At 37.5% G+C, this 24,774-nt stretch overlaps 1 protein-coding gene across 3 annotated transcripts in view; it reads right to left on the bottom strand.

Moving 5' to 3' along the window:
- Positions 1 to 402: 402 nt before the first annotated feature.
- The window catches only part of spon1b (spondin 1b), a 106,464-nt gene continuing 82,092 nt past the window's right edge, over positions 403 to 24,774 (bottom strand). Inside the window, exons 9-18 of one of the 3 annotated variants that reach the window (XM_051073587.1) lie at positions 22,739 to 22,940; positions 18,579 to 18,719; positions 17,709 to 17,784; positions 15,945 to 16,127; positions 7,378 to 7,548; positions 5,680 to 5,847; positions 5,435 to 5,593; positions 3,526 to 3,810; positions 3,243 to 3,434; positions 403 to 757 (exon numbers count right to left, since the gene is read on the bottom strand). In XM_051073587.1, coding sequence (XP_050929544.1) covers positions 3,268 to 3,434; positions 3,526 to 3,810; positions 5,435 to 5,593; positions 5,680 to 5,847; positions 7,378 to 7,548; positions 15,945 to 16,127; positions 17,709 to 17,784; positions 18,579 to 18,719; positions 22,739 to 22,940 — 1,552 coding nt within the window. In that variant the 3' untranslated portion in view covers positions 403 to 757; positions 3,243 to 3,267. Of the gene's footprint in view, positions 758 to 1,258; positions 3,435 to 3,525; positions 3,811 to 5,434; positions 5,594 to 5,679; positions 5,848 to 7,377; positions 7,549 to 15,944; positions 16,128 to 17,708; positions 17,785 to 18,578; positions 18,720 to 22,738; positions 22,941 to 24,774 lie in introns of those variants that run through there. The other 2 variants (XM_018704157.2, XM_018704158.2) reach the window with 2 other exon arrangements.

Here is a 24,774-nt window from a genome sequence, read left to right as displayed (position 1 = left end):
ACTGCTACACATCCTCAGATCAAACTTGTAAGTCTCAGAGGTTTTAAAAGAAATGGAATGCAGTCATCATCATGGGACCTGTCACAAAGTGCTTCTGCTCTGTTGGAAGCTAAAAGCATGTCTAATTGTTGTTCTCTTTGTATGAACTGAAACACCAAGCCCACAAACCAACTGCAGTAAAACATCATTCAATATTGATCATTAGTAGATAAAAAGCTATTGTACTACATCTAGCTTTTATTATTTATGAGCAACCTTTACTTATAATTTGTGGGCTGACTTCATAACACCTGAAGTTTCATTGTGTTTCACAATTCAATTAAACAGGTAGCTGAAGTTGAGCAGATTGATAAGAGGTGCAACATAAAACATTAGATTGACAAGTTACTTATGTGCACAAAGTTGTCACTTACAATGTTGTCAAGTTTATTGAACTGCAAGAATAAATAGTTTGATAGCCCCTTTAAAAGCATGTGCATACTGCTATCGATGCATAAGGAATCACCATCTGGAAAAAAGTTTCAAGTACATCACACACAACTGAAGAAATAATTAAATGTAAAAATTGATGATAACCTGTAATAATATATAATATCAAGATCAAAAATATTTTATATAATATTATATTGATTATACATTTACAAGAACACACTGTTTGAGTCTGTTTTACCGATTTTGTCGATGCGCTCTACTCACAGTATCATCTTGACCAGGAGCTCCTCATGAGTTATATGATTTTTCATTCTTCTATCTCCATCTAGTGGAGTGAAATTGCAAGTACATTATCAGAGACGAGAAAGCTGTATAGTTATATATATTTTTTCCAGGTAAACAATGTAAATACCAATGCACAGTTTTAACAGAGCGTTGTTCACATGTGAATTATTTTCTCTGTATTTTGTTGCCACTGGCTTCAATTCCTCATTGTTTGGTATGTGTAAAATAATATCATTTTAGATTACAAAATCAGCTGATAATTTTCCATAGACTGTTTTCATTTTCTTCTGACCATATAAAAAAAAAAAAAGAATATGAAAAGGAGTATTGAAGTGGTAACCCATCTCTCTGCCACAAACAGGGGTTGCACATTTGACAGTGACAAAATACAGAGGAGAAAATGAAGCAGTGTTAATGCACCATATAAGGAAATATTTTATGTAAACTCCGCATCAGTACTTGGCTTTTAAAGAGGGCCAAGGATCTACCCCACCTCTTGCCCAATGTCAGCTGGGATAGATAATGAATGAAAATCACTGGATGATTTTCACATTTACATTTTTTATTGAAAGGTGGTTTCTTATAAAATAGTCACATGATACAGAGGCAAAGAAACAAAAGAAGAGGCCTGAAAACAAGAAAGTCAGAGATCTACAGAAAATCTACACAGAACTTTGGTGACGACAGTCTTATTAAAACAGAAAAACAGAAAAATCACTGTCATCTTGGAAATACAAATGAAAAGCGCAATAAAAACAATACATGGAAATAATGTAACCAAGGCCCCAGTAACAGTCTGTATGTTTAGCTGTCCTACAGATTTTAATAGTGCAGAAACATCTATATTGTTTCCCATACAATTTCTTTTGCAATCAGAACTGTGCACCAGTGCAGCACAGCCCATGTGTAAGATGTGACACTTCTAAGGCTCCACCTATTGGTGCTTTCAGGAACTAGCAGGGGCCAATACAGCCATTTTAGCTATCTGTTTTAAGACAATATCTATGGTTGATAAAGCACATTGTTCAACCAAAACAATCATTTTTACACATGCTAAACTAAGATTTCCTGACAGACTGAGAGCTATTGCAGGTTTAATGCTACATCAGCTGAAACAAATAAACAGCAGTACAGTATATAAAGACTAGTTTTAACAGTATAAAACATCTCCATTTAAATGTATGTATCTGTTTAATAGGGAAAGTGTTTTTAGTAATTACATTTAGTGTCATTTATAAGTGTTGGTTAGATAGTAGATATACAGTACATCCATAAGACTGTAGAGACATGAGCATCTATGTCTTGCAAAAAACAAACAAACAAACAAACAAACAAACAAAAACTTTTTGTTTGTAATGTTAGGGCAATCTTCTGCACCCAGTGCCTCGCCTATTGAATGCACTGAATTTGGGATGGAGCTGCTGGTGCTGTAGTGGTGTGTTGGTAAGAGGGTAAATTGTGGCTGCTTTACTTGAGTATTGACTTTTTTGTAGTTCAGTTCTACTATGGATCAGAGTGGTCATTGGCGTAATGTTGTGAACATTATGTGCTTCTCATTGTCTCTTTATGGATATCTTGTAGCTCTACTAACTGTGGCTTGTAACTGCTGTCACTGTCATTGGCACACACTGTATGTGAGCCCCATTAGCTTGTTACTTGTGTTTTAACAGTAACCATCTAATCTACTTAATATCCCACCACTAAGCTTGCAGGTTATGGAACAACAGCAAGGAAAGAGACATGCTTGGTGCCACTTTAAAGGCATGTTTTCTGCTTTAAAGGCTAAAGTAAGAGAGCATATGTGTCTTAAGTGAAGTAAACACCACAGATGACATGAAAGAACATTAAAGGCAAATCATGCTAATCATTAACATGATTTTTCTTTTGCAAAAAGTACAATGAAACATATTTCTCGCTAGGTATCTTGTAAATCCCCCTGCACAGAGGTGGGTATATGATTCGTACACATCACTGCACCTCAGGAAGCCTCCATCCTGCCTGTCTGATAAAGATAGCTGAAATGTCATGTCTGCATAGTTTTCATTTACAGATTATTGTAAATCATAATGAATTCGAATCAGATGGAACTGCTAAATCTAATAAACTGGAAATCCAGAAATTACAGGTTTTTCTTGGTTATTTTTCTCAGAAAACAGGAAAGTTTGTGTTAATGGGAAAGCTAGTTAAATTGTTTTTTTCACTCAAATTCTTGAAAAGATTTATTTAGTTTTTTTTTGCAGGACACAGATATGACTCTAATACTTCCACTGTGGTCTAAAGTAAAAGTCAGCCCTGTTAACTAAGAGTCTACAATGGCTTCACTAAACAGTGAATCACCTTCTTCTTTTTCTTTTCTTTCTCCACTCCCCCTTACTTGCCCAGACCATTCTTTGTCCTTGATGTGAAACCCATCATCTCACCCTCACCTGACCCACATGCGCACAAAAAAATCAGTCCCCCCATTGCCTTCATCAAATAAACCCTTCTTTTCATATCTCATGTATTTAACCCTCAGCTCCCCTTACCTCTTCTCTAGCTCAGTAGTGCCCCCTAGCAGTAATGAACATTACAGGCACGGATCTCCCTACGGTCCTTACAGCTCGCCATCACAGTGCCCTTTGCTCTTTTCTTCACCATCATGAGACGTTCCTGGATCCCCCCTCCACACGGTTTGGTACAGTCTGTCCAACTGCTCCACGGCTGCATCCTGCAACCTGCTGGAACAAATGAAAGACAGCAGCATCTCAACAGTGGCCTCATATAGCTGCTTTAATAATAATGACAGTCTAACAGATTATGACCACCAACCTTGCTGTTCCTCCACCGCTGCATCTCTACCCTGTTTAGCCCGTGTCCTCCTCCTTCCTCTTTTTCCTCCCCCTCCTCCTCCTCCTCCACCTCCTCCTTTCTCCTCCTTTGATTTTGTCCGGCACTTCCTGATCTTGCATTTCTTCCTCTGAATAGTCTCAGGACAAGCACTGCCTCCAAACTGTGGCTCCAGTTTGACCATGCGGGTCCGAATAGTGTGTCCTTTACCACAGGACTTGTTGCACTCGGACCACTCTGACCACTCTGCGACCATGCAGTCAACAGCTGGAAGAAAGGAAAATGGTGAAAAAACACAGAAAAATGACATATTTTTCCTAGGGCAGGACATGTTAAATAATTACTGAAATGCTTGATTTGGAGAATAAATTTTGGTCTTTGGAAATGGAGATGGGAAAGGTTTAGGGCAACATGATTTATGGGTGGTTTATTCCTGGAGAATTCCACATGGACATCAAAATTATGAGAGGTCTGTTGTGTAGTTAAAAGGAAATTGTGTTTTCTGTTTGTTTGTTAGATTAGTAACACTTTATATTAGGCTACACTTATCCACCACTAACTAGTTGCTTATTTGCATTCAGACATTAACTAAGAGTTTTCCCTCAATAACCTCTGAATTACTGTTTATTGACAGTAAGTAAGGAAGTTGTTGATGATCCTATATGCGTTGCTTTGTAGTAACATAACAACTCTAATTCTCCCTTATTAACACTTGATAAATAAGTGTTTATAGTGTCCAAATAAGTCTAAATTAAGTCTCTAACTCAGAATATGTTCCCTATTCTAAAGTGGGGTCTTGATCACAAATAATTCATTAATAATTTGACACTTATTAATACAAGACCCTTAATCCCTCATGCAGAATGAAGGATTAATAAATGCTTCACAATAACTAATAAAAAGCCAATATGCTAATAAGCAACTAGTTAATGGTGAATAAGTGTAGCCTAATATAAAGTGTTACCATTGTCAGAGTCCATTATATTATATTATATTATATAACATTATTAATTACCAAATCGAAAATTTGTTTGGTCACTTGTGCCCAGTGACAAAAGAGACACAAGTCACAACAAAGAACATATAAAGGCATGTGGCCACAACACACAAACTAACACATATTCAAATAGGTCATCTGTCTGGCACAGGACCCTGACTAGCCACTAAATAAATGTATTTATTACATAGATTGATTATTTTTTAAAGACATTTGACTATAGGTGATGCACCTGAAAATCAGACATCAGACAAATGGCTAATGAATATTAAATGAGACCTTAAAAACAACTACTATAAAAACATACATATACTGCACATACAACCTTACAACACAAACCATACTTCAGGAAGTAACAGCGATATGATGACATGAACAGTCAGATGACTGGACAGGTTGTAAAGAAGTTAAAAGTTAAAATTCATGTGAATATGAACTAGGAATACCAAATTTTGTCATAATGAATGTACAGTTTAGTAAGTACAGTAGTTCAAAGGAAAGCAGGAAGCACATTTACAAACAGATGCTGATATTTCCAACAATTCCAAATCATTGATTTCACTTTTATTAGATAATATGGTTGAAAAAAAAATCAATGGTAAATTACAAGAAGCCTTGTATTAGTTGTCATAGTCCACTTTAAAACAGCAACCTAGGGACTGGCTGATCATCTGACCACCTATGTGCCACTTACTGACCTTTGCATACTTCACTCCTGCAAAGTGTCAGAGAGATATTACAGAAATAATTAGAAATGATGGCCAAAACTACTAATATCAGATCCAGGCAGTAAAAACAGATTTGTCATTAACAGAGTGGAGAGAAAGTTGAAAAGAGAGAGAGGAGATGAGAGAAAGAGATGAAAAGAAACAGTTTTGTACTTGGGTCACTTACGACACTCAGGCAGCATGCACTTCTCCGTTTGCTCTAGCTCCTCGGTGCACTCTGCAGGATCAGACTTCAGCATCCTCTGACGTGTTCGCACACCTTGCCCACATGTCACACTACACTCACTCCAGTCTGACCACGGAGACAGCATGCATGGGATGGTATCTGCAAAAACACACAAGTACAAATTTTCAAGCGTGTAATATAGATAATATAAATATGAATAAAAAAGTAAATAATTGTTAACTCACGGCATTCTGGCATCATGCATTTCTCCACTTCAGCCACCTCGGTTTTACACATTGATCCATCTAAAGGAGGCATCTTCACCATGCGCTCGCGTCTTTTCATGCCCATTCCACAGGTGACACTGCAGGGGTCCCACTCCCCCCACTCAGTCACCACACAGCTGCTGGGTGCTGTGGGAAGGTCAACATGCCAGTTAATGCAAAGATCCCCCACAGAAGGATCTAATTTAAGTTTGACTGCTAACTTCAAGCTAATTGCTTGATTTTTAGAGAATGATAAACAACATGATCATCTGTCACTTAGTTATTGCAGTTCCTCCTGAGGGAAACATGAATGTATGAACCAAACTTCATGCCAATCATTCCACTATATATGTTGAGAGAGTTTACTCAAAACCACAAATGTCAGCGTGGTGGCACTAGAGTAAAAGTCTTTAGTCTTTATCTGGGAGCCATAAAAAGCTGTGTAGAATATCAAAAAAACTACAGAAAGTTGGATGGCAGTCCAAGGGGCGGCTGTGGCTCAAGAGGTAGAGTGGGTTGCCCACTGATCGGAAGGTCAGTGGTCAGTGGTTCGATCCCCGACTTCTCCAGTCCATGCCGAACTATCCTTGGGCAAGATACTGAACATAATGTGTGAATGCATGTGTGCATGTGTTAGAGTGCTTTGTAGAACAGAGCAAGCACTGAATGGGTGAATGTGACACGTAAAGCGCTTTGAGTGGTCGATACGACTAGAAAAAGAGCTATATAAGTACAAGTCCATTCCAAGTCTAACATCTAACATCTGTTAAATTTGGACCAAAGTGGTGGACCAACCCATTCGCTGACAGACTATGACAGACTATGCTGCTAGCATGGCTCTACAGATGGTACAAACCAATTCATTTTGAGTTCCATGTGTTTTTTTAAATGTAGGAACTGGTAAAATTACCAAAGCTATTTATGTCTATTTTTTGCAACAATGTCCCATTAAGGCAAATGCCTACCCAGTATTACTTGCAATGACTGGCACAAACATCTATTGGAAATACAGGTTTTGTTAAGTGCTTGATTTGTTAGCATTTTACCTCTCTTATTTGTTTAATTGAGAAGCACTTTGTGACATCTTACTAACTTCAGTGTTTACATTAATGCTTTAATGCTTTTTAATTCTGACAGTCCATGGACTCAAAAATAAGTAAATATATTTTAAATAACTTCAAATATTAATGAATTGAATTCATTTTAAAAATGGTATTCTAAGCATTCATATTTATTATGATAGTAAAGTATAGTATGGTATGTAAAGTTATTTTCACAATCAAATGCATGGTGAATTGCAGTTAAAAATCTTCTAATGGCTTCCAAACCAAAAAACTCCAGATAAAGTGGAGCTTTAATGTAGTGTAAAAGAAAAATAAAAATGTGCTTCATTCCATATACAGGTTGAGGTAAACACATTTCACATCTGGAACTAGAGCTCATTTTACAGATTGTCGACCCATTACACTGTATGTATAAAAATGTAACAGCATAATCAAATTAAAACACTGTGTGTTGGCCACAACACAGTGAAAAACTGAGGTAATTTAGAAAACTGCAATTTCTTGTGAGTGAGCCTTTGACAGGTTGATCTCTTTATTTTATTTTTTTTTTAACAAAACAAACATACAGACATTCGTACATGCACATCGCACCACAGCATTAGCAAGGACTTACAGCATTCATCGTTGACAACACACTTCTCTGTTTCCTCGGTGTGGAGCTGGCAGAGTGAGCCGTCCTCAGGATACTGTTTAACATATCGCTCTCTGGACCTCATCCCCATCCCACAGGACGCACTGCAGGCTGACCAGCTGATCCACTCTGACATCATGCATGTTGAAGGTTCTGACCACGAGGAGAGGAAAAAAGAACAAGATCCACCTAGTAACAGATACTACTAGAGGAACATCTTGACATTTTCTATTTTATTTTTTCATTTTTCTTTGCCATTAGGAAAAGTTCTGTTTGTACTTAAACTGTTTTAAAAATAACTTGTTTGCACTGTCAGAATTTGCAGGTGCAGTAGCCTTGCTGCCATTCCACACTGCAACCAGTATTGGTCCACTGCTAGAACTTACCTTTTATTTCAGTGAATAATAGCAACAAGCTCACTGCCAAATAATTTTGGCTGCCACTGCAAAAGGTTCTGTGTCGTGTCACTATGAAATAAAACAACAGCAATAACATATTTGCAACTGTTCCCAAGTGTTGTTGCTAAAATACTGTAGTCTTAGTCAATTGGCCTATTTCCAGAAGGCGACATCCGTAGAGACACAGATTCAATCACAGAAAAGCATTGTGGCGCAGACAAAGATTGAGCATATGCCTGAAAATGTGTTATGTTTTGTGAAGTGGAGAATTCTCTACATGGTAAGGAGCTGTGCCTCAGTAGTTCCTTCACCTATAAAAATGTTAAATTTGAGTTGTTTTTTTAGTTTTTAGTTTAGTTTTTTTAGTTTAATGTAGACACTCCCAGTCACACAAACTGACAAACAAACAAAATGTACAATGGCCAACAAGTCACACAAATCATGTATTTCATTTTTAGCTCCAACAAATGACAGGTTATTGGTGGGTTGACATTACTTGTAGAGCTTAAATAAAATGACATGGAAAGTACACACAGTGCAAGTGTAAAGGGTATGAAAATTGTAACTTCTTCATTGCCAAAGACAGTTTTAACAGACAACACACAATCATTACAAAGAGACATGGACAAACTTGTTGGTATCCTTACAGCATTTTTTGAAACAATGCTTCATTCCTCCTGAAAAGAGACTAAATTATCGTACATTCCTGAGCACCTATAGAATGTTAATGTAAAACTAGTAAAATTGTGAAAAGAGATGATTTATTGTTTATTTTACCAAGATATGCTAAAACTAGACTGGACAGATTTGTTGGTACCCCTAAAAAGAATTAAAAAATTATAAATCATTGCATTTTATCAGCCAATCAGCCTGTTTAAAGAGAGAAAAGGTGCCACTGTGTAGTTTGGTATTGTTGTGTGCACCACACTGACCATGGACCAGAGAAAGCAGAGGAGATGATTGTCTAAAGAGCTCAGAAAGAAAATTATAGATAACCATCTTAAAGGTAAAGGCTATAAGACCATCTCCAAGCAGCTTGATGTTTCTGTGACTACAGGATGTAGCTGCAAGAAGAAATGCAACCCCAGGTCGATCAGAAGGATAGTGCGGATGGTAGACAAAGAGAGAAGGAAAACATCCAAAGCCATACAAACTGAACTTCAAGGTCAAGGTCTGTCACTATCTGATCACACCATCCATCTAGCTGACAGTCTAAAATGCTTGTTGACAAGCTACGAAGTTTCTGGGAGATTGCCCTTTGGACTGATGAAACAAAACTGGAGCTTTTTGGCAAGTCACACCAGCTTTATGTTCACAGATGGAAAATTAAGCTTTAAAAGAAAAGACCACCATACTTAATGTGAAACATGGAGGAGGCTCTGTCATGTTTTGGGGTTGCTTTGCTGGGTCTGGTACAGGGGGCCTTGAATCTGAGCAGGGCACAATGAAGGCTCAAGACTATCGAGAGAGAGAGACACATACTGCCCAGTGTTAGAAAACTCAGCCTCAGTTGCAGGCTAAAATAGTGGACCCTAGGTCATTATCCTCCAACAGGATAATGACCTAAAACAGACTGCTAAAAGAACTCAAGAATGGCTGGAAAAAAACACTGAACTATTCTTAAATGGCCCTCTATGAGCCCTGATCTTAATCCTATTGAACATCTGTGGAAAGAACTACCGAACCACTACCGTGATCAATTGTTGGCAATTATTGCTGCTAGAGGTTGTGCAACAAAATATTAAGTTAAGGGTACCATCTTTTTTGTCCATGCCATTTTCATTTGGTTTATTATCTAAAATATTCAGTTGAATCAAAAATCAAAAGCAACGTCTGATTTGTGTTAAGCATAGAATAAACAATGATTGATGCCGTTCATTTTGTCATTTTGTTTCAAATTATTTCAGAGATCGTTGTGGGTTCCTCCTTTTCATGGAAGGGTACCAACAAATTGTCCGCACTTGAGACAAATTCTGTTAACAGTATTGTCAATTAGGTATTTGCTTGACAGCAGACTGTCATTTAAGATTCATATTCAAGATGTATGTCATTTCAAATTGTGAACTATATTCAGTCATCTATTAGTCTGCATTTGATTATGAGATTTTCTGTAAAGTCACGCTACCCATCATTGTTCAGCAACTGAACCCTGTTATTACAGTGCATTATACTTCATTAGTAATAATACATTTTTACTCTTCATTGCTCTTTGTATCATAAGGTCTGACAAGAGGGAATAATCTGCTCTTGATATTCATCTATAAAGCCTTACTGTTACAGGTCCCAAACTGTCATTTGAATCTTGTAACTACAGTACACGATCCAATAACTACTTATCCTTAGATATCCGATGTGTTCACTGACCTTGGTATGAATGCTTTTAGGTACTATGCACCTCTTAAATGGAGTGAAATGCAAAGTGCTGTAGCAAATAATTCAATCAAGATCAATGACAGGTTTAGCCTGCTTCAGCTGTCTTCCTAGCCTGAGATGGCGCAGCTGGGAACCCAAAACGCAGCCTGCCTTGGTTTTCATGCCAGTTGATGAAAAAATAACTTTATCTTGATAACTTAAGAAAAACTTTTTAAAGTCTTTAGGGTGAAAACACAGATTATTAAAAGGAGATCATAAAAGTATACTCTTACACTTTTATTCCTGTAGCTTGATTTGTTGCTTGGTTTGTAAGATAGAGGAAATCACTTGCACATACAGACATAAGAAAAAGTTACTTGAAGAGCATGTGTTGAAAGAAAGAATGAGACGACAGAGATAAAGTGTATGGTGCATGGCTCCATGGGAATGGTGTCACATTTTAAGGCAGGTTAGCATGATCTCTTATTCGCCCATCTTCTTTTCGTTGTCTCAGAAAGAACGGAAAATTATTTTATTAGACTCTAAATTCTATAATTTGGAGTTTGACCACACAAATTGTATATTTACTTTCCACCATAATCAATTAAGACATTATACAAGACAAGATATGGAACTTGCTGGCACTAACAAGAATAAATTAATGAATAAATACAAACATGAATCATGTATTAGCACATCAATTGCACATCTTAATTGAGCAGACAAAAGATACATTGTTTCTAGCACTATTTAGAAATGAGTGGCCATACAGGACAAAAAGAATTATCATTTGATTTAATTAATAGTGAAAAGCATTACATCGCATTGTGAGGGTGACATGTAGACATGGTCACTAAATGGCAGTATGGTTCCATGACAGATATTTTTTACCTGATTCCTCACGTAAATACTACTGCACATCTCTACTTAGGAATATCGAAGGATATTTACTGAATTAATTGAAAACATTTACTCAGAAAATTATTTGGGTAACACAGTGGTTGGACAATGGTTTTATATGATTTCAACATGAACATTGGTTAACGATGAAGACAGGAATGTGGTGTGATTTATGGCATGAGATCTGGTTAATGCCTTGCAGAGAAAGATAAACAGGGGAGTGTGAGTTTCTGAGTCTCCAATCTACATAGCTCTTTTTGTTTTATGTCCCTAGAAATAACACTCTAATGTCTAATGTAGAGATGAACTCTTTTTCCCACAGTCCATACAGTTTTGTGTCAGATGATCCTCTGAACTGGCCGTTTGATCTTTGATTTTGTCCTATATGTTGTACATGTGCAAATGGCTAATCTGAGTACATTACCCTACCTTTAATAGCCTGATCACAAATTCCAGGCTTGATGTTGCTACATTGTCCTCAAGTTAACTTCCTTAACTTCCCTAAGCAGTTATGAAGCTTTATTATTTGATATGAATCACGTAATTGTTTTTTGTGTTATCTGTGGATATTTATCTGTTTTTGTTTGCTGGTTGCTCATCTGACTGTGAATGCTTCTTTATCTCAGGTCTCTCTTGTAAAAGAGATTTTGATCTTAATGAGATTACCTGAATAAATATGTACATAATTATTTTTTTCTGCATCTGCATGTAATCATTTTTGGATTATTATTTATTTCTTATTTCTTCATTCCTTCATTTATTTATTTCTCTAAGTAACACCAACCTCAGTGTAAAGGGCAGTTGTTGCAGAGCCCTTTTTGTCCATACAATAGGAGTAGTATGTCCCCAACATGTACCGTCATGCTGCATATTTATCTCCCATTCTACCATATTCCAAAGGTGTACTAGTGGATTCGGATGTGGTGACTGGTAGAGACCATTGAAGTACACTGAGCTCATCGTCACTTCGATGTGGTGCACATTCTGAGATGCTTTTCTGCTCACCACATTTGTAAAGAATAGTTATCTGCGCTACTGTAGCTTTTTGTCAGCTTCAATCCAGTCTGGCCATTCTCCTTTAACCTCTAGGAGATGAGCAGTTTCCGAAACTAAAACATGGTCATAGTCACTGAGATTGATGTTTGATGTGAACATAAACTGAAGCTCCTGACTTGGCATGATTTTATTCATGGCACAGCTGCCATACGATTGGCTGACTGGATAATTGCATGAATAAACAGTTGTTTCTTCTCAGTGAGTGCATATGAAATGTGGGAGAAAACCCATATGAAGATACACTGAATAAGTTTCAACCTCCGCGCAGGAAGGCCCTAATCAACCTAAACTGCTACAACATCAAAACAACAGCACTAAGTTTTGAGGACAAGTGCCCCCAAAAGACAATCACCCTGCTCCAGAAAATCAGGGACAAATCAGAGACTTTTAGATTTTCAGTCTAACGCTCACCTAACTGAGCTATTTCAGTCTCAGAGTCTTGGTCAAGACCACTTCAACAGACAGGATGCTTGACAGGAATATCTGAACCCAAGTCATCCAGTAACAAGACACACTCTTGTCACCCTAATCCAGAATTCTCTCTAACAGTTGCTTAGATTTTAGTCTGTCTCAAAGATGAAGGTGCCATTTTCAGAAAGCTCTTCCTAAGAAACTGCGTCAACTCTCTTTTAATAAGTCAAGCTGCCTGAGCCCAGCTTGTATCAGCTGAAAAGTGAACTGCAACCTCTCTGGCTTAACAATGCTCCACTTTGGTGTATTTTATCACTATGAGCCAGCGTGACGCTTCAGGATCTCCCTATTCTTCATTTACGGAGAGTCACTGTATGAGTCTAAGCCCCCTTTACTGCTGTCTCCTTCATACACCTCTTCAGAGAGAGGAGCCCTGGTGATATTAAAAGAGAGAAAATGGGAGTATGTCAGGAAGAGACAAGTATATTAGAACAGACAATCAACTAGAAATGATGAATGAACTTTAAGCAACTTAGCATGGATTTTTCTTTGACTCACAACACTTGATTCTCCTACACTTCCCGCCTTCTGACAAACTGAGAATGGTGTTGCGTACCAGCTGTGGCCTAATAAAGCAGAACTAAGTGAATCATTAATAAAAGATACTATAAGGTATCTCTGGCTTGGATGAGGTCCCTAGAGAACCAAAGTGTTTCTCAGGAATATTAATCACCCTAGGCATCGGCCCCCATCCAGACCCAGCATGAACCTTGCAATTATCAATCTCCCACTGCATGCTAACTGAACGCTAAATGAAAACAAAGGAGAGGTGCTTAGGTACAAAAAGCTATCTATGTTGCTGTCTGATAATCAATTGGAGGAGCTGTAAATGGTGGAGTGGTGTGTGTGTGTGTGTGTGTGTGTGTGCAGCTCCTTTAGGACTGTACAGTCTGAGATTCACTTGTCTGATCATTGGTAGACATCCTGGGAGTGAGGGAAGAAGAGTGAGGAGGGATAAGACAGACACTGACTGTGCTGCCTCTCAGCATTTGTTCCAAACTGACAATTTCACTGGAAATTGGACAAAAGCAAACTCCTGGGGTTTTGTACTTTTGTGTGTGTTTTTATTGTGAGATGGGTGGGTTGTTACTAGAGCATCAAACTGACTCTGATGGAAATGGGAAAGAAAAGTTTCTCTGACAGCAACACAGAGAAACAGGAAAAAAGTCAATGCCTATTTGCTTAAAAGACATCTGTCGTCAGCTTTGCTACTTGGATTACCATGAACCATGAGCTTCCACTTTGTGAAATATTGTCTTTGCATCTACACTTTGTCTGAATCCTAATTAGCAGATACAATCCCCCTGCTGTCCCTACTATCTTTAACACAACAATGAAAGCACGGTGTGTTGATTTCTTTTAATCAAATAAAACATAGTCAAATCCTGGTTTAAGCATCCTGGATGCAGAAGGCTGCTCAGTATTAACAACTAATCCACATAATCTTTTCTGTTTCAGTGAAGTAATTAGGATATTGAATCACTAGTGTTTACCATGTATAATTAGGGATTTTACATATTTTGTGACATATTCTGTTGCTGTAACCATATCAACTTCAAATATGTGTGGGTGTCACTGTCTTTGACATCCAGAATCTGCTCTCACAGTCAGTGTTTCCTTCTGTTTTACCTGATTGTTTACACACACTGTATCCCTCACAACAATGACCCTGATTGTTACTGAATGGCTGCACAATTAAAGTTCTATTATACCAATAGGTTGTGTAATTTAAATGAGGTAGCAGCTTTGTGTTTTTACTACAGATCAGTTTAATCCAAAATGAACCAGCCACAATCACTGAGTTTTAGTCAGCATGAGATAAATACCTAAACTTTAATCTGCTTATTATTTTGAGGGTTCACTGATTGCCTCTCTTGTTGTTAGGAAATGAATGCCTGGAACTCTAAAACTCTGAAAGGATTAGAACATAAGAAATGAAACTGTCTGTTTTGTGATGCTTTTTGTACGATGAAGTGCTGCAGCAGACAGGGACATCAGTGTGTTTTTACTTGTGTGTTTTTGTCAGTTTGAATTTAGTGAGGTTAGATCTTTACACTCTAAAACAATTGTGTGTGCGTGTGTGTGTGTGTCTGTGTGTGTCTGTGTGAGAGTCTGCGTGTGTATGTACATAGTGTATAGCCATCCCACCACTCCCAGCACTTCTCGAAATCAAACTGAAAACTGAACATCATATTGTTCATGGAGGGAGGACTTACTGCAGGACTGTTGTATTAGACTGCATTTGTTTTAGCTAGAAGTAATTATCAGTTGTACACACAGCCTGACAGCCTGACTGGAATTTATTGGTTGCTTTCAGAGTGGTTCTCACCTGAAAACAGCAGGTATGCATTGAAATACCAGTGCATACACATATACATCTGGTAGCTTGAAGATGTTCTTTCATTTAATAGCTTTATCATTATCATTATATTATATACATTATCATTATATAATAATGATAATGATAATATACTGTATATATGCGTGTGTGTGTGTGTGTGTGTGAGACATATGTATGTATACACAAGGTATTTCTATTAAATAATGAGACTGCACTTACGAAGATAAAACCATGTGGTTCACAGTCACACACAACTGCTGAAAGTTTCCAATAAGTGTCGTCTTTAGTTCACTGCTAGCTACTGATTGAAGTGCACATGTTTTTGCTAAGGTGTCAGAAAATGATTAGCATTAACTTGTAACTTGGTGAAACTGAACATACTGAAACTGAACAAAACGGCAGCCAAATCATTGTATGAGGAACACTGTACACACATGCACGTGTTTGAATGGCACAAAAGATTTAGTGTAGGCAGAGAGTATGTCCAAGACGATGAACGTTCTGGGAGCCCATGAACATCAAAAACTTCTGAAAACATTCAACAAACAGTTGTATCAGTATCAGTATAAGAATGAGAGCAGAAGAGGGCTCCACTGATAAAAAGAGAAAAAGTCCAAAGAGAGAAACCACAGTTGTGGGAAAATTGTTTCATTCTTCATCAAGACAACGTGCCAGTTCACACTGCTCTCTCAGTAAAGCAGTTTCTCAAAGGAACACGTTTTGAGTCTGTGTCAGAAGTTAAGAAAAGAACGACAGAGGCTCTGAGACAACTGTCCAAAAGACCTACTGCACTGCTTTGATCAGTGGAAGACCTGAATGCAGCGGTGTGTTGATGGAGAAGGGAGGATGTAGAAGGAGAAAGACAATGAACAATGTTTATGCTCAATATAATTATATAATTGTATTATAGAATTATTCTTGTTATTTAATAGCCATATATGTGTGTGTGTGTGTGTGTGTGTGTGTGTGTGTGAAGTTGTGGTCCTTTTGATAACAACCTAATGACAGTGTATTTGTGTGTGTGTGTTTACCTTCCATACTGCATCCTGGGCCCATGCAGGGCTGGAAATCTTGAGTGTGGAGACATGGTACACTAAGGTCCAACTGAGCCTTCAGCATCCTCTGCCTCATTCTGCGCCCTTTTTCACATGTTGCACTGCTACACGCCGACCAGGGAGACCAGCCTGAGTAGATACATGTCTCTGGTATGTCGTCTGAGAGAGAAGGAGAAGGTTTATTTCATTTTATTTTTCCGCTAAATTAGTGATTGACTTGGGTCACAAGATCACTGTTAGTAGTTAAATTTTGTTTTTACAAAACTTAATTATCTATTTCATTCCTCTAAAGCAGGTGAACACATTTGTCAGATGGAGGGGGAGGGGTGAAGGATGGGCAACTAGGCTAACACTGAATATTTAACATAGTATCTAAAGGTGATTACCACAGGAAGTGTACCACAAGAGACCACAGAGTGACATCTGAGGTTGAGAGGTTGGGAGTAAGAGACAGATTTGGAAATAAGAACATTGTGATTTGTGAATGTCTTGTCCAATTATCAGTGGTAGCCGAACTACAAGAAGTAGCAGGGGTACTGGCTGCTACTTAATAATACTCTCTCGTGGGTTCAGAGGCAGAGAAAATGAAAGGAGAGGCGAGAAAGAATATACCATCAGGCCTCAGGGAAAAACCTGAGTGGGTCCAATTCTCTGGGATAACATGTAATGACAAAGGGCGAGAATAAGGGAAGACAAAAGCTGTAGAAACAGGGAGGAGGGTAAGAGGTGTGTTGGGCTGATGTATAAGTGAAAGCAGTGAAGGTTCGGGCAAACCAGAGGGACAGCTTGAATGGATACTTGTCTCTGAAGTGTCATCTCACACAGTGAGGAGGGAGAAAGCCAGTAGAGTAAGAGAGAAGAAAAAGGCAAAGGGAAGGCAAATGGTTTGTGACTGACTGAGGAAGACATTTATTAGGTGGCAGGAGATCCTTGTTAAGAATTCTGCTGTGTAGGCAAAATACTGCAATCTATCTAAAGCCACTTACAGTAAAAAGAGTAACAAAGCACCCATGTATAACACAAACACATCTGGCCTGTCTGTAGGTTACTGAGTAAATGAGGAACAATCCTGTAACTAAGGTCATAGTGCTGATCCTTGTAAGGACTTGATACGAGTTAACTAGTTTGTGACAAGTGACGCATGTGAAAACACATTATCATTTTATATGAGGACACAATAAACAATATAACAGCACACATTTTCAGGCTCTCTCAGTCATAGTGTTACACTCAATTAATCACAGTAAAAATGATAGAAATGGTTGTGTCAAGAATGAAAAAAGAGAAACCCTGTCTCCTTTCTCACCAGCCAGCGCAGCTGGCCACCATACATCCTGTACAAAGGTGGCCCCATCTTACATAAAGTATATTAATACATAACACATTGCAAAATGCCTTTTAGACAATCCTAACTGCTGCTCACATTATGTGCATTGAACTTTTCCCCAGTTTATGTTAGTTTGGTGGCTCACTCAGCAAGCTTAGGTGCAGGACAAAATGTGTGCTTACATTGTTTGTAAGTTAGATAAGAAGGAGACTTAAACAGCAAAGCTAGTGTGGGTTGGTGTTCAGAATCTGTGGATTGTGTTGTATAGTAGGCTGCTGTCTGGTTTATGCAAGATTTGACTAACTTTACGGAACCAGTTATCCACCTATGTGGGTCAGTCTTTATCTTGGTTGGATTCTTTCCATGAAGTACTGTAATCAAGAAAGGATGATGTGGTAGTGCATGTACTGTACCTTCCTCCTTCTCTTCCTGTCCAATATCAGCTACGATGTCATCTATGGTGTCTGGAACCACATTACACTGCTCTCCCTGCACACACAAGGATAACTGGGGTCCCACACTATTCACTAACACACAAAAATTGATCCAAATGTGTTACAAGATGAAGCAATCTTTGAGGGTGAAATTTTGTTCTAAAAACAAAACAAAACAAAACAAAAAAAAACTCAAATAAAAAAATAAAAAAATAATCACAAGGTCCAGTTACTGGCTTTTTCTGGAACTTTCAACCAAATTTCACAGTCTTCATCAGTGGATGAAGTCTTCTCATTTGTCGTGGAGATGGCTCAGTTGTCATCATATATTAGTAAGCAAGTATGGAACTGGATAACAGGAAGATTCTCATGGTGAGGGTCATGTAGCTGATGAAGACAGCCAAGCAAGTACCAGTTCTAGTAAGCTAATTTCTTGGCATGTTTATTGTCAGCAGACCACTATTAGCTGTTTAAACTATTATTATGTTATCTTACATAGATTACCTACATAGATTTCATAAAATGTGTGAACATGATTATACTTCACTATAGGGTTGAACAATTTGAAGAAAACAAAGTGTAATTGTGTAATTTTTCTTACCAAAATTGCAATTTAATTGAACGATCTTACTGAAAAGTCTGTTAGATGACCATGGTTTTGAAGGTGCAAGTGGTTGCATGATTGTATGTGTTTGGAAAGTTAGTAAGTGGACCTTGAGTCAATGGTTTTTCTTTGTTTTCAAGAAACATTTTTTGTATGTCTGTCCATTTTGTAACTAACCACAGCTACCAGTGTTGGATAAATTCTAAATCTTATTTACACATAGGTGCACATGTACAACATTTTACCTTCCTAGCAATGCGTTCCATTACCACCCTAGCCAAAGAGGTAATTGCCCCTCCCTCAGGGTCATAGAACGGGCTCTGAGGGTGGTCCAAACTGGTCAGTGGTCGGATCTTCTCCTGAGGGATAGTGGGCTTGTTTGGCGACTGAAAGAGGGTGAAATAAGGAGTAAGTGAGCAAATACAACAACAACAATGGAAATGATGACATGTAATGTGAAATGTATTGCTTGTAGTGATGAACCCACAGAAAATGATCACCTGCCTCTGTAGTTCCCTTCAGCTCTATGAAGCCTTTTAGTATCTTTAAGATTGTTGTTTGGCTTCACTGTCCAAACTCAACTCTCTTTGTTCAGTCTCATTGCTCTCATCAGCATAATTTTCTTCAAACTGACTTTATGCTATCTCCTCAGCACCACAAAACAAACAGATGAAGTCAGCAAATAGCTGGTGAACAGTGGAGCTACTAAAGAGCCAAATATTTTTCATGGGAATGTGTGGAGACCAAAACAAAGCTAAAAAGGAGAATGAATATTGGACTTATAGTCATCAAGTGGACACAAATGCTGCTCCAAATTAATGCTAATGTTACTATAATGCTTAGACAATAAGGTGATAATATGCACAGCTAGTTGCATTGCCCTTCTGGTCAGAACAAACAAACAAACAAACAAAAAAACACACCTGAAAATAATAAATCAATTCAGTTTAAAAAATAAAACAGGACACAAACCCCAGTCCTCTGGGTGAAAGTCCATTGTTTGACAAATTCACCCACCAACATTTTGAGCCACCAGTAACCTTTCTGGAAATTCATAAAATGGGAAACCAGGTGGACACCCAGCAGAACGCATCCCTGTTGTGTTGAATATCAAATCAGGAATTCTGTAGCACTACAAGGGCCTTTTTTGTTTTTTTTATTTATTTATTTTTTAACAATAATTTCCCCAGGTAGATGTCTCAAAGTTCTCAATGTGAATCTAAATGTGAATTAGCTCTGATGGCTCTTAACAATCGGGGGAAATGTAAGCAAGCAAATAAGATGCTACAAGTGAAGATCAGGTTCTGATTTGAAGGGGAACTATTCCCACATTCTCACACTGATATTGTGCAAATCATGCCCTCTGTGGTCAGTTGGTGGGTGTCCTAGAGGAAAACATCATATTGGGTATCAAATATGAGAGAGAGTCTGACTCTTCCACCGAGGAATGGTTAGAATAATCAAGGCTAAACAGACAAAATGTAGGGCATGGGAATTATTTATGGGACACAGAATACCAATATAACAGCAGTATATAGTGTATGCATGTCTATGAAAGAGGCCTTTGAAAGGAGAACAACATAATGTCTCTTGAGGGAAGGAACAGTGGGTAAAACAAAATTAATTAAGAGTAATAATACTAGCTACACTGATTTTACACTCCATTCTGACCAAACATGAAGAGATAGGTAACAGCCTGACACAGGCAACTACGGTGGCTGTTTTTCCCATCAGCCATCTGGTCTGGAGCCTCTTTTCTGTTTCATCTCGGAATGCATATTTAAAATCATTTAAACATCCCTTCCATAAGAGGTTCATGGCATTGTTTCTGGGTGTGTGTGATAGCATGTGTTTCCACATATTGTTGAGCTTTTAAAAAAAAATCTAGTGATAGAACAGATAAGGCATGACACAAATGAATCATTCTCTTTCTTCTCTCAGATTAAATCAACTTTGTTGTTTCAAGTTTTAAATCAGCTTCTGATAAATTAAATATATTCAGCAGTACTGAATAAGACACAAGGAGGACATCTACAAAGGGAGTATGAAGTTACATCTTCATCTTCATTGCTATAACAACATTGATAGTTGTCTTTGTAGTTCACAAATTCACAAACTTTTTGGTTAAATAGATCTTATGTCAGACCAAACAGAAAACACATGTGACTTGTTGGAGATAATCAGAAACTACAACTTTGCAGACAAAAAGAAACTATAAAGGCTTTGCTTTTCATACTGTAAAAAGAGCAATTGTCTGGAAGATGTAATCCCATCTGTCTCTGTCTGTAGGTGGCAGTCATTTGATGTCTGCTGTACAGTAGAATTAATAGCTCATCTAATGGTTAACTGTGCAGAATTACATTGTGTTACATTTCACATTTTATACATATGATTCACACACCCATAGCACAATACACAGAAACAACATTTACCTAGCTATCTAGTAATGTAGAGAAAAGCTATACCACATGCTCAGTACAATGCTAACTGCTATAGTTATTGTCTATGATCACAACATTTTATAATTTGGAAAATGCTTACAAAATCAGGACAAATGTAAATAAAGTGAGTGCCAGTGTGTGGCTGAGGGCTCAAAGACACAAAATGCAGAGACTACCTGACACAAGGAAATCACGCCCTGAACACTCAATTCCATATTTAAAAAGTAACAGAAGCTGAAAGAGGTCTGGCTTTATGTGAGGATTCGAAAGGTATTTACCAACTCCCATCAGCTAGATAAATGAAGCTTATGAATAAGCAAGGAGCTGCTTATTCATAAGCTTGTAAACTATAAATAAATTGCTGATGTCTTCAAACAGTGGGTGAATATGGATGAGCACATTTCATTCCAAGGGTGTAGAAAACTAAAGAAGTCAGACACAATAATAGACAGGTGGAAGTCAAGTGTGCTGTGATGTGGCAATATATTATAAATGCTGCTTAATTCCAACAGCTAGTGCGCTATAAGCCTTGTAATAAAATGCTGTAACTGTCAGCCGTCACTAAAGCAAGAGATTCATTTCTAATAATTACACTGTACCACTGCAGGTTTAAATGAGGCATAGGTGACACAAGTGTCACCTACACAGTGCAGTATCCGTTGATGTAACACACCCGCAGCAGCCATTTTGGAGGTCTTTAATTCTTAGCAGTGAATGGCAAAGTGTTACACGCTCAAAAGAACTAGATGTGCTTAAATGTTTATAGCTAGTTACGGTATCTGGTCAGCTAAAGATCACATTATTCTTCTCTATAAACACACAACTTTAGATAACATTAGCTATAGTAGATACATTAGACACATTAATGCATCTAAAGTAGCTAATTTCTTGTTAGGTAAAAACAAATTAACAATAATTGCTTTAATCAGCTTGGTAACAAACACAAATTGCTCTTACGAAGGCTAACAAGGCTAACGTTATTCAAGCTAAGTAAGAAAATAAGTAGTATTGACATAATGTTTTCTGTCAAGCAAAAAACTAGCTGATATTTTGTCTTGTTTTAGGTTAGGTGTTAAGGAAAGTATTTTAAACTCCTTCCTACTCAGGATAACAGTACTGTTATTTCATTGACGGACACAAAATCACCATATACAACAAGCTAATACTCAGCAGCACATTAGCAGACATTTATTAAGTTGGATCCTTCTCTATCTTTTCTATACTTTGCTAATAATAAAATGCTAATGGTAGTTAAAACTATTTTTATTAAAGACACTAGTGCACTACATAGTGAGTTCGCCATTTTGTAGTGCTGTATAGTGCACTATATAGTGAGTAGTGAGTGATTTTGGACACAGCCCTGGTTTTGGCATGAGATCTGTTCAGGCAGAGTGAGAGTGTGAGATTGAGAGTGAAGGCGTGAAAGTGTGAGAGTTGGCAACCCTGAGATACTGTTATTCTCTCATTCTGAGCATTGAGGAGTTAAATGAACCATAAAAGTAGTAACCTATTTTCTTTTATACTTTCAAGGCAGAAAAGGAAGTGAGACAGCTCATTTATGGGAATGCTACTCCATTGACTTGCAGAACAGGGGTCCCAAAATATGAGGTTGGATGTTGGATACTATTCGTCTTTTTTCTGTCATCTATCTCATGCGCATCTGATGGAACACATGCTATTTAAATAATACAACTGTCTACACAAGCCACATAACATCTCATGAATTACTTTGAGAGATGGCATTGAACCTGCTGCTGCTGCTATGTGCTGTTTTGACTACAGTTAGAGCCGCTGACAAGACATTACCAATGTAAAATTACTAATGTGACCATAAACTTTAAAATAATTTAGCTTTTCTTATAGCTTATTTTGCCATCATTTCTCCATGGTCCTGATGGCAACAGCTTCAGCAAACCATGAAACAACTAACATTTGAATTAATTAGGTAAATTTGGATAAATTACCTCATATGTGACACCACTATCAGTGCCTGCATCCCAGGGAATGAGGTCTGTGACCAGCTTCTGCACCCAGCCACACTCCTTGGTACAGAGATCCTCTCCTGACAACCCCACATTCCAGTCCGGACTTGGCCCGAGCATGGTGAGGAACGACATTAGGTGACGGGTCCGGTCCACAGAAAACTCTGCTGATGGAGCTGCTCGTCTGGTAATGGTGACAGGGAATATTATGAAAAAAGAGTAAAAGATAGCAGAAACAAAGAACATATCCTGAATACTGGAAATGGAAAATGTATTCATGGAAATGTAAAAAAGAAAGAAACATTATAGTACATTATAATAATATAAATGATCATGTTTTATTATCATGTTTTAACGTGAGACCTTGTCACTTGTCAAACAATATAAATATTATGTTGAGAAAAGTTTCTTGTTATAACATGATTAGTTGGTATCTTGTAATAACCTGAAAATATCTCGTTATAATGTGAAAAATATCTTGTTATAACAAGAATGTTTATGTTATAATGTGATAGTGATCTGTTTTTCTTTTTCCGGTGTGGGAGCAATATACTTCCGTACTGTTGCTGTAAGTATGTTTTTAACATAATGATCTCAGGAGAAATTTCTTCCTGTATCCCCACACACTGCTACAGCATTTTTAGTTAATTACTTGCAAAATGGTCAGTTCTGATGTCATGACCTTTGACCTCAGTCATAGTCTGCTAATTGCTGGATAATTGAAGCTCTGAAATATCTAATTAGAGGCAGAAAATAGCTCATAATGAGATATTCTTTTTGCATTTATAAAACCTACTGATTATAATAAATAAGCTAATTTGAAGTTTCTTTGTGGAAAACTGTCTTAGGTATCTTAATTATCATGTCTTAATCAAGACATAAATGCAAAAATAACTCTTTTAGAACAACTTGACAACTGTATGCAAAATTGAACATGTGAACAATGAGCCAATATTTCATACTCACAGTGTGAGTGTGTAACTGTGTGGGTGCCCACATTTGTATAGATGTTCTCATTAGTAAAAACAATAGTGGCACAATATATTGCAAATGCTAGGAGGGGTAATTAAACCGATGTTTAGTGAATGATACAGTACATTAGTGTAGTGTGTGTGTGTGTGTGTGTGTGTGTGTTCATGCCAGTGCAGTGCTAAGAGCTAGAATTGTGATAAATTTCTAATTGCTCTTAAACTAACTGCAAAGAGTGCACAAGATGCCAGGGCGTGCACTATTCAGTCTGGCTTTAAAGAGGCATATAAAGGAAGGCATCACAAAACAATTAAAAATAAGTTTATCAAAATTCATCATTAGTATCAGAATTTTAATCATAACGCTGGATCAAACTTTTCCTGCTAATTAAGAATTTGATAGTGCGGGATTAGTTAGGTTCAGCTACAGTTCTGTCTCCTTATTTTTATTTGTGTAGTTGATCATCTTGTATGTCCTAAATTATGTAAATTTAGAGTTTTTCATGTATTATTACATACAGAACATTGAACAAGAGTTTTGTTTGTTTACTTAAAGCCAAACAGATTATGTTATGCTTTAGAAAAAAATCTAGAATATTCTTGGCTTGAAGGAATGATTAGGCCGCTTTGCAGCAGAAAAAAAAACAAAAAAACATTTTGTTTTGTGAGCTTCCAAAATATAATCTAAAGTCTAATTACAATTTGAAATCTCTTAACTTTTTGTGGTAGAAAATTTAAACTGATATGATCTTGCAGCTATTGTGCATATTGTGCAGAAGAAACTTGAGAGAGTTTAAACTTTGATTTGTTTGCAATGGCAGCAGTTGATTGACATCTGAGGACTGGCATTCTAGTAACTTCTGTGGTGCAAGGGATACGAGGGGTTCAGTTCTAATTATACATCCTCCCTTCCTCCCTTCCTCACTCCTCCGTCCTCTAGCCTGTGACTTGAAGCTGATCCAAGTCCATCATCATCGAGAGAGGAACGACGAGGAACCAAAGCACTGATTTATGTCAAAACACAGGATCCATAGACTCAACTGTAAAACC

This window comes from Lates calcarifer, linkage group LG10 (genome assembly GCF_001640805.2).
Source record: "Lates calcarifer isolate ASB-BC8 linkage group LG10, TLL_Latcal_v3, whole genome shotgun sequence".
In the NCBI taxonomy this organism is placed as follows: Eukaryota; Metazoa; Chordata; class Actinopteri; family Centropomidae; genus Lates; species Lates calcarifer.
Note: the sequence above shows the minus strand (reverse complement) of the source record. Positions and strands in the feature narration are given on the sequence as shown.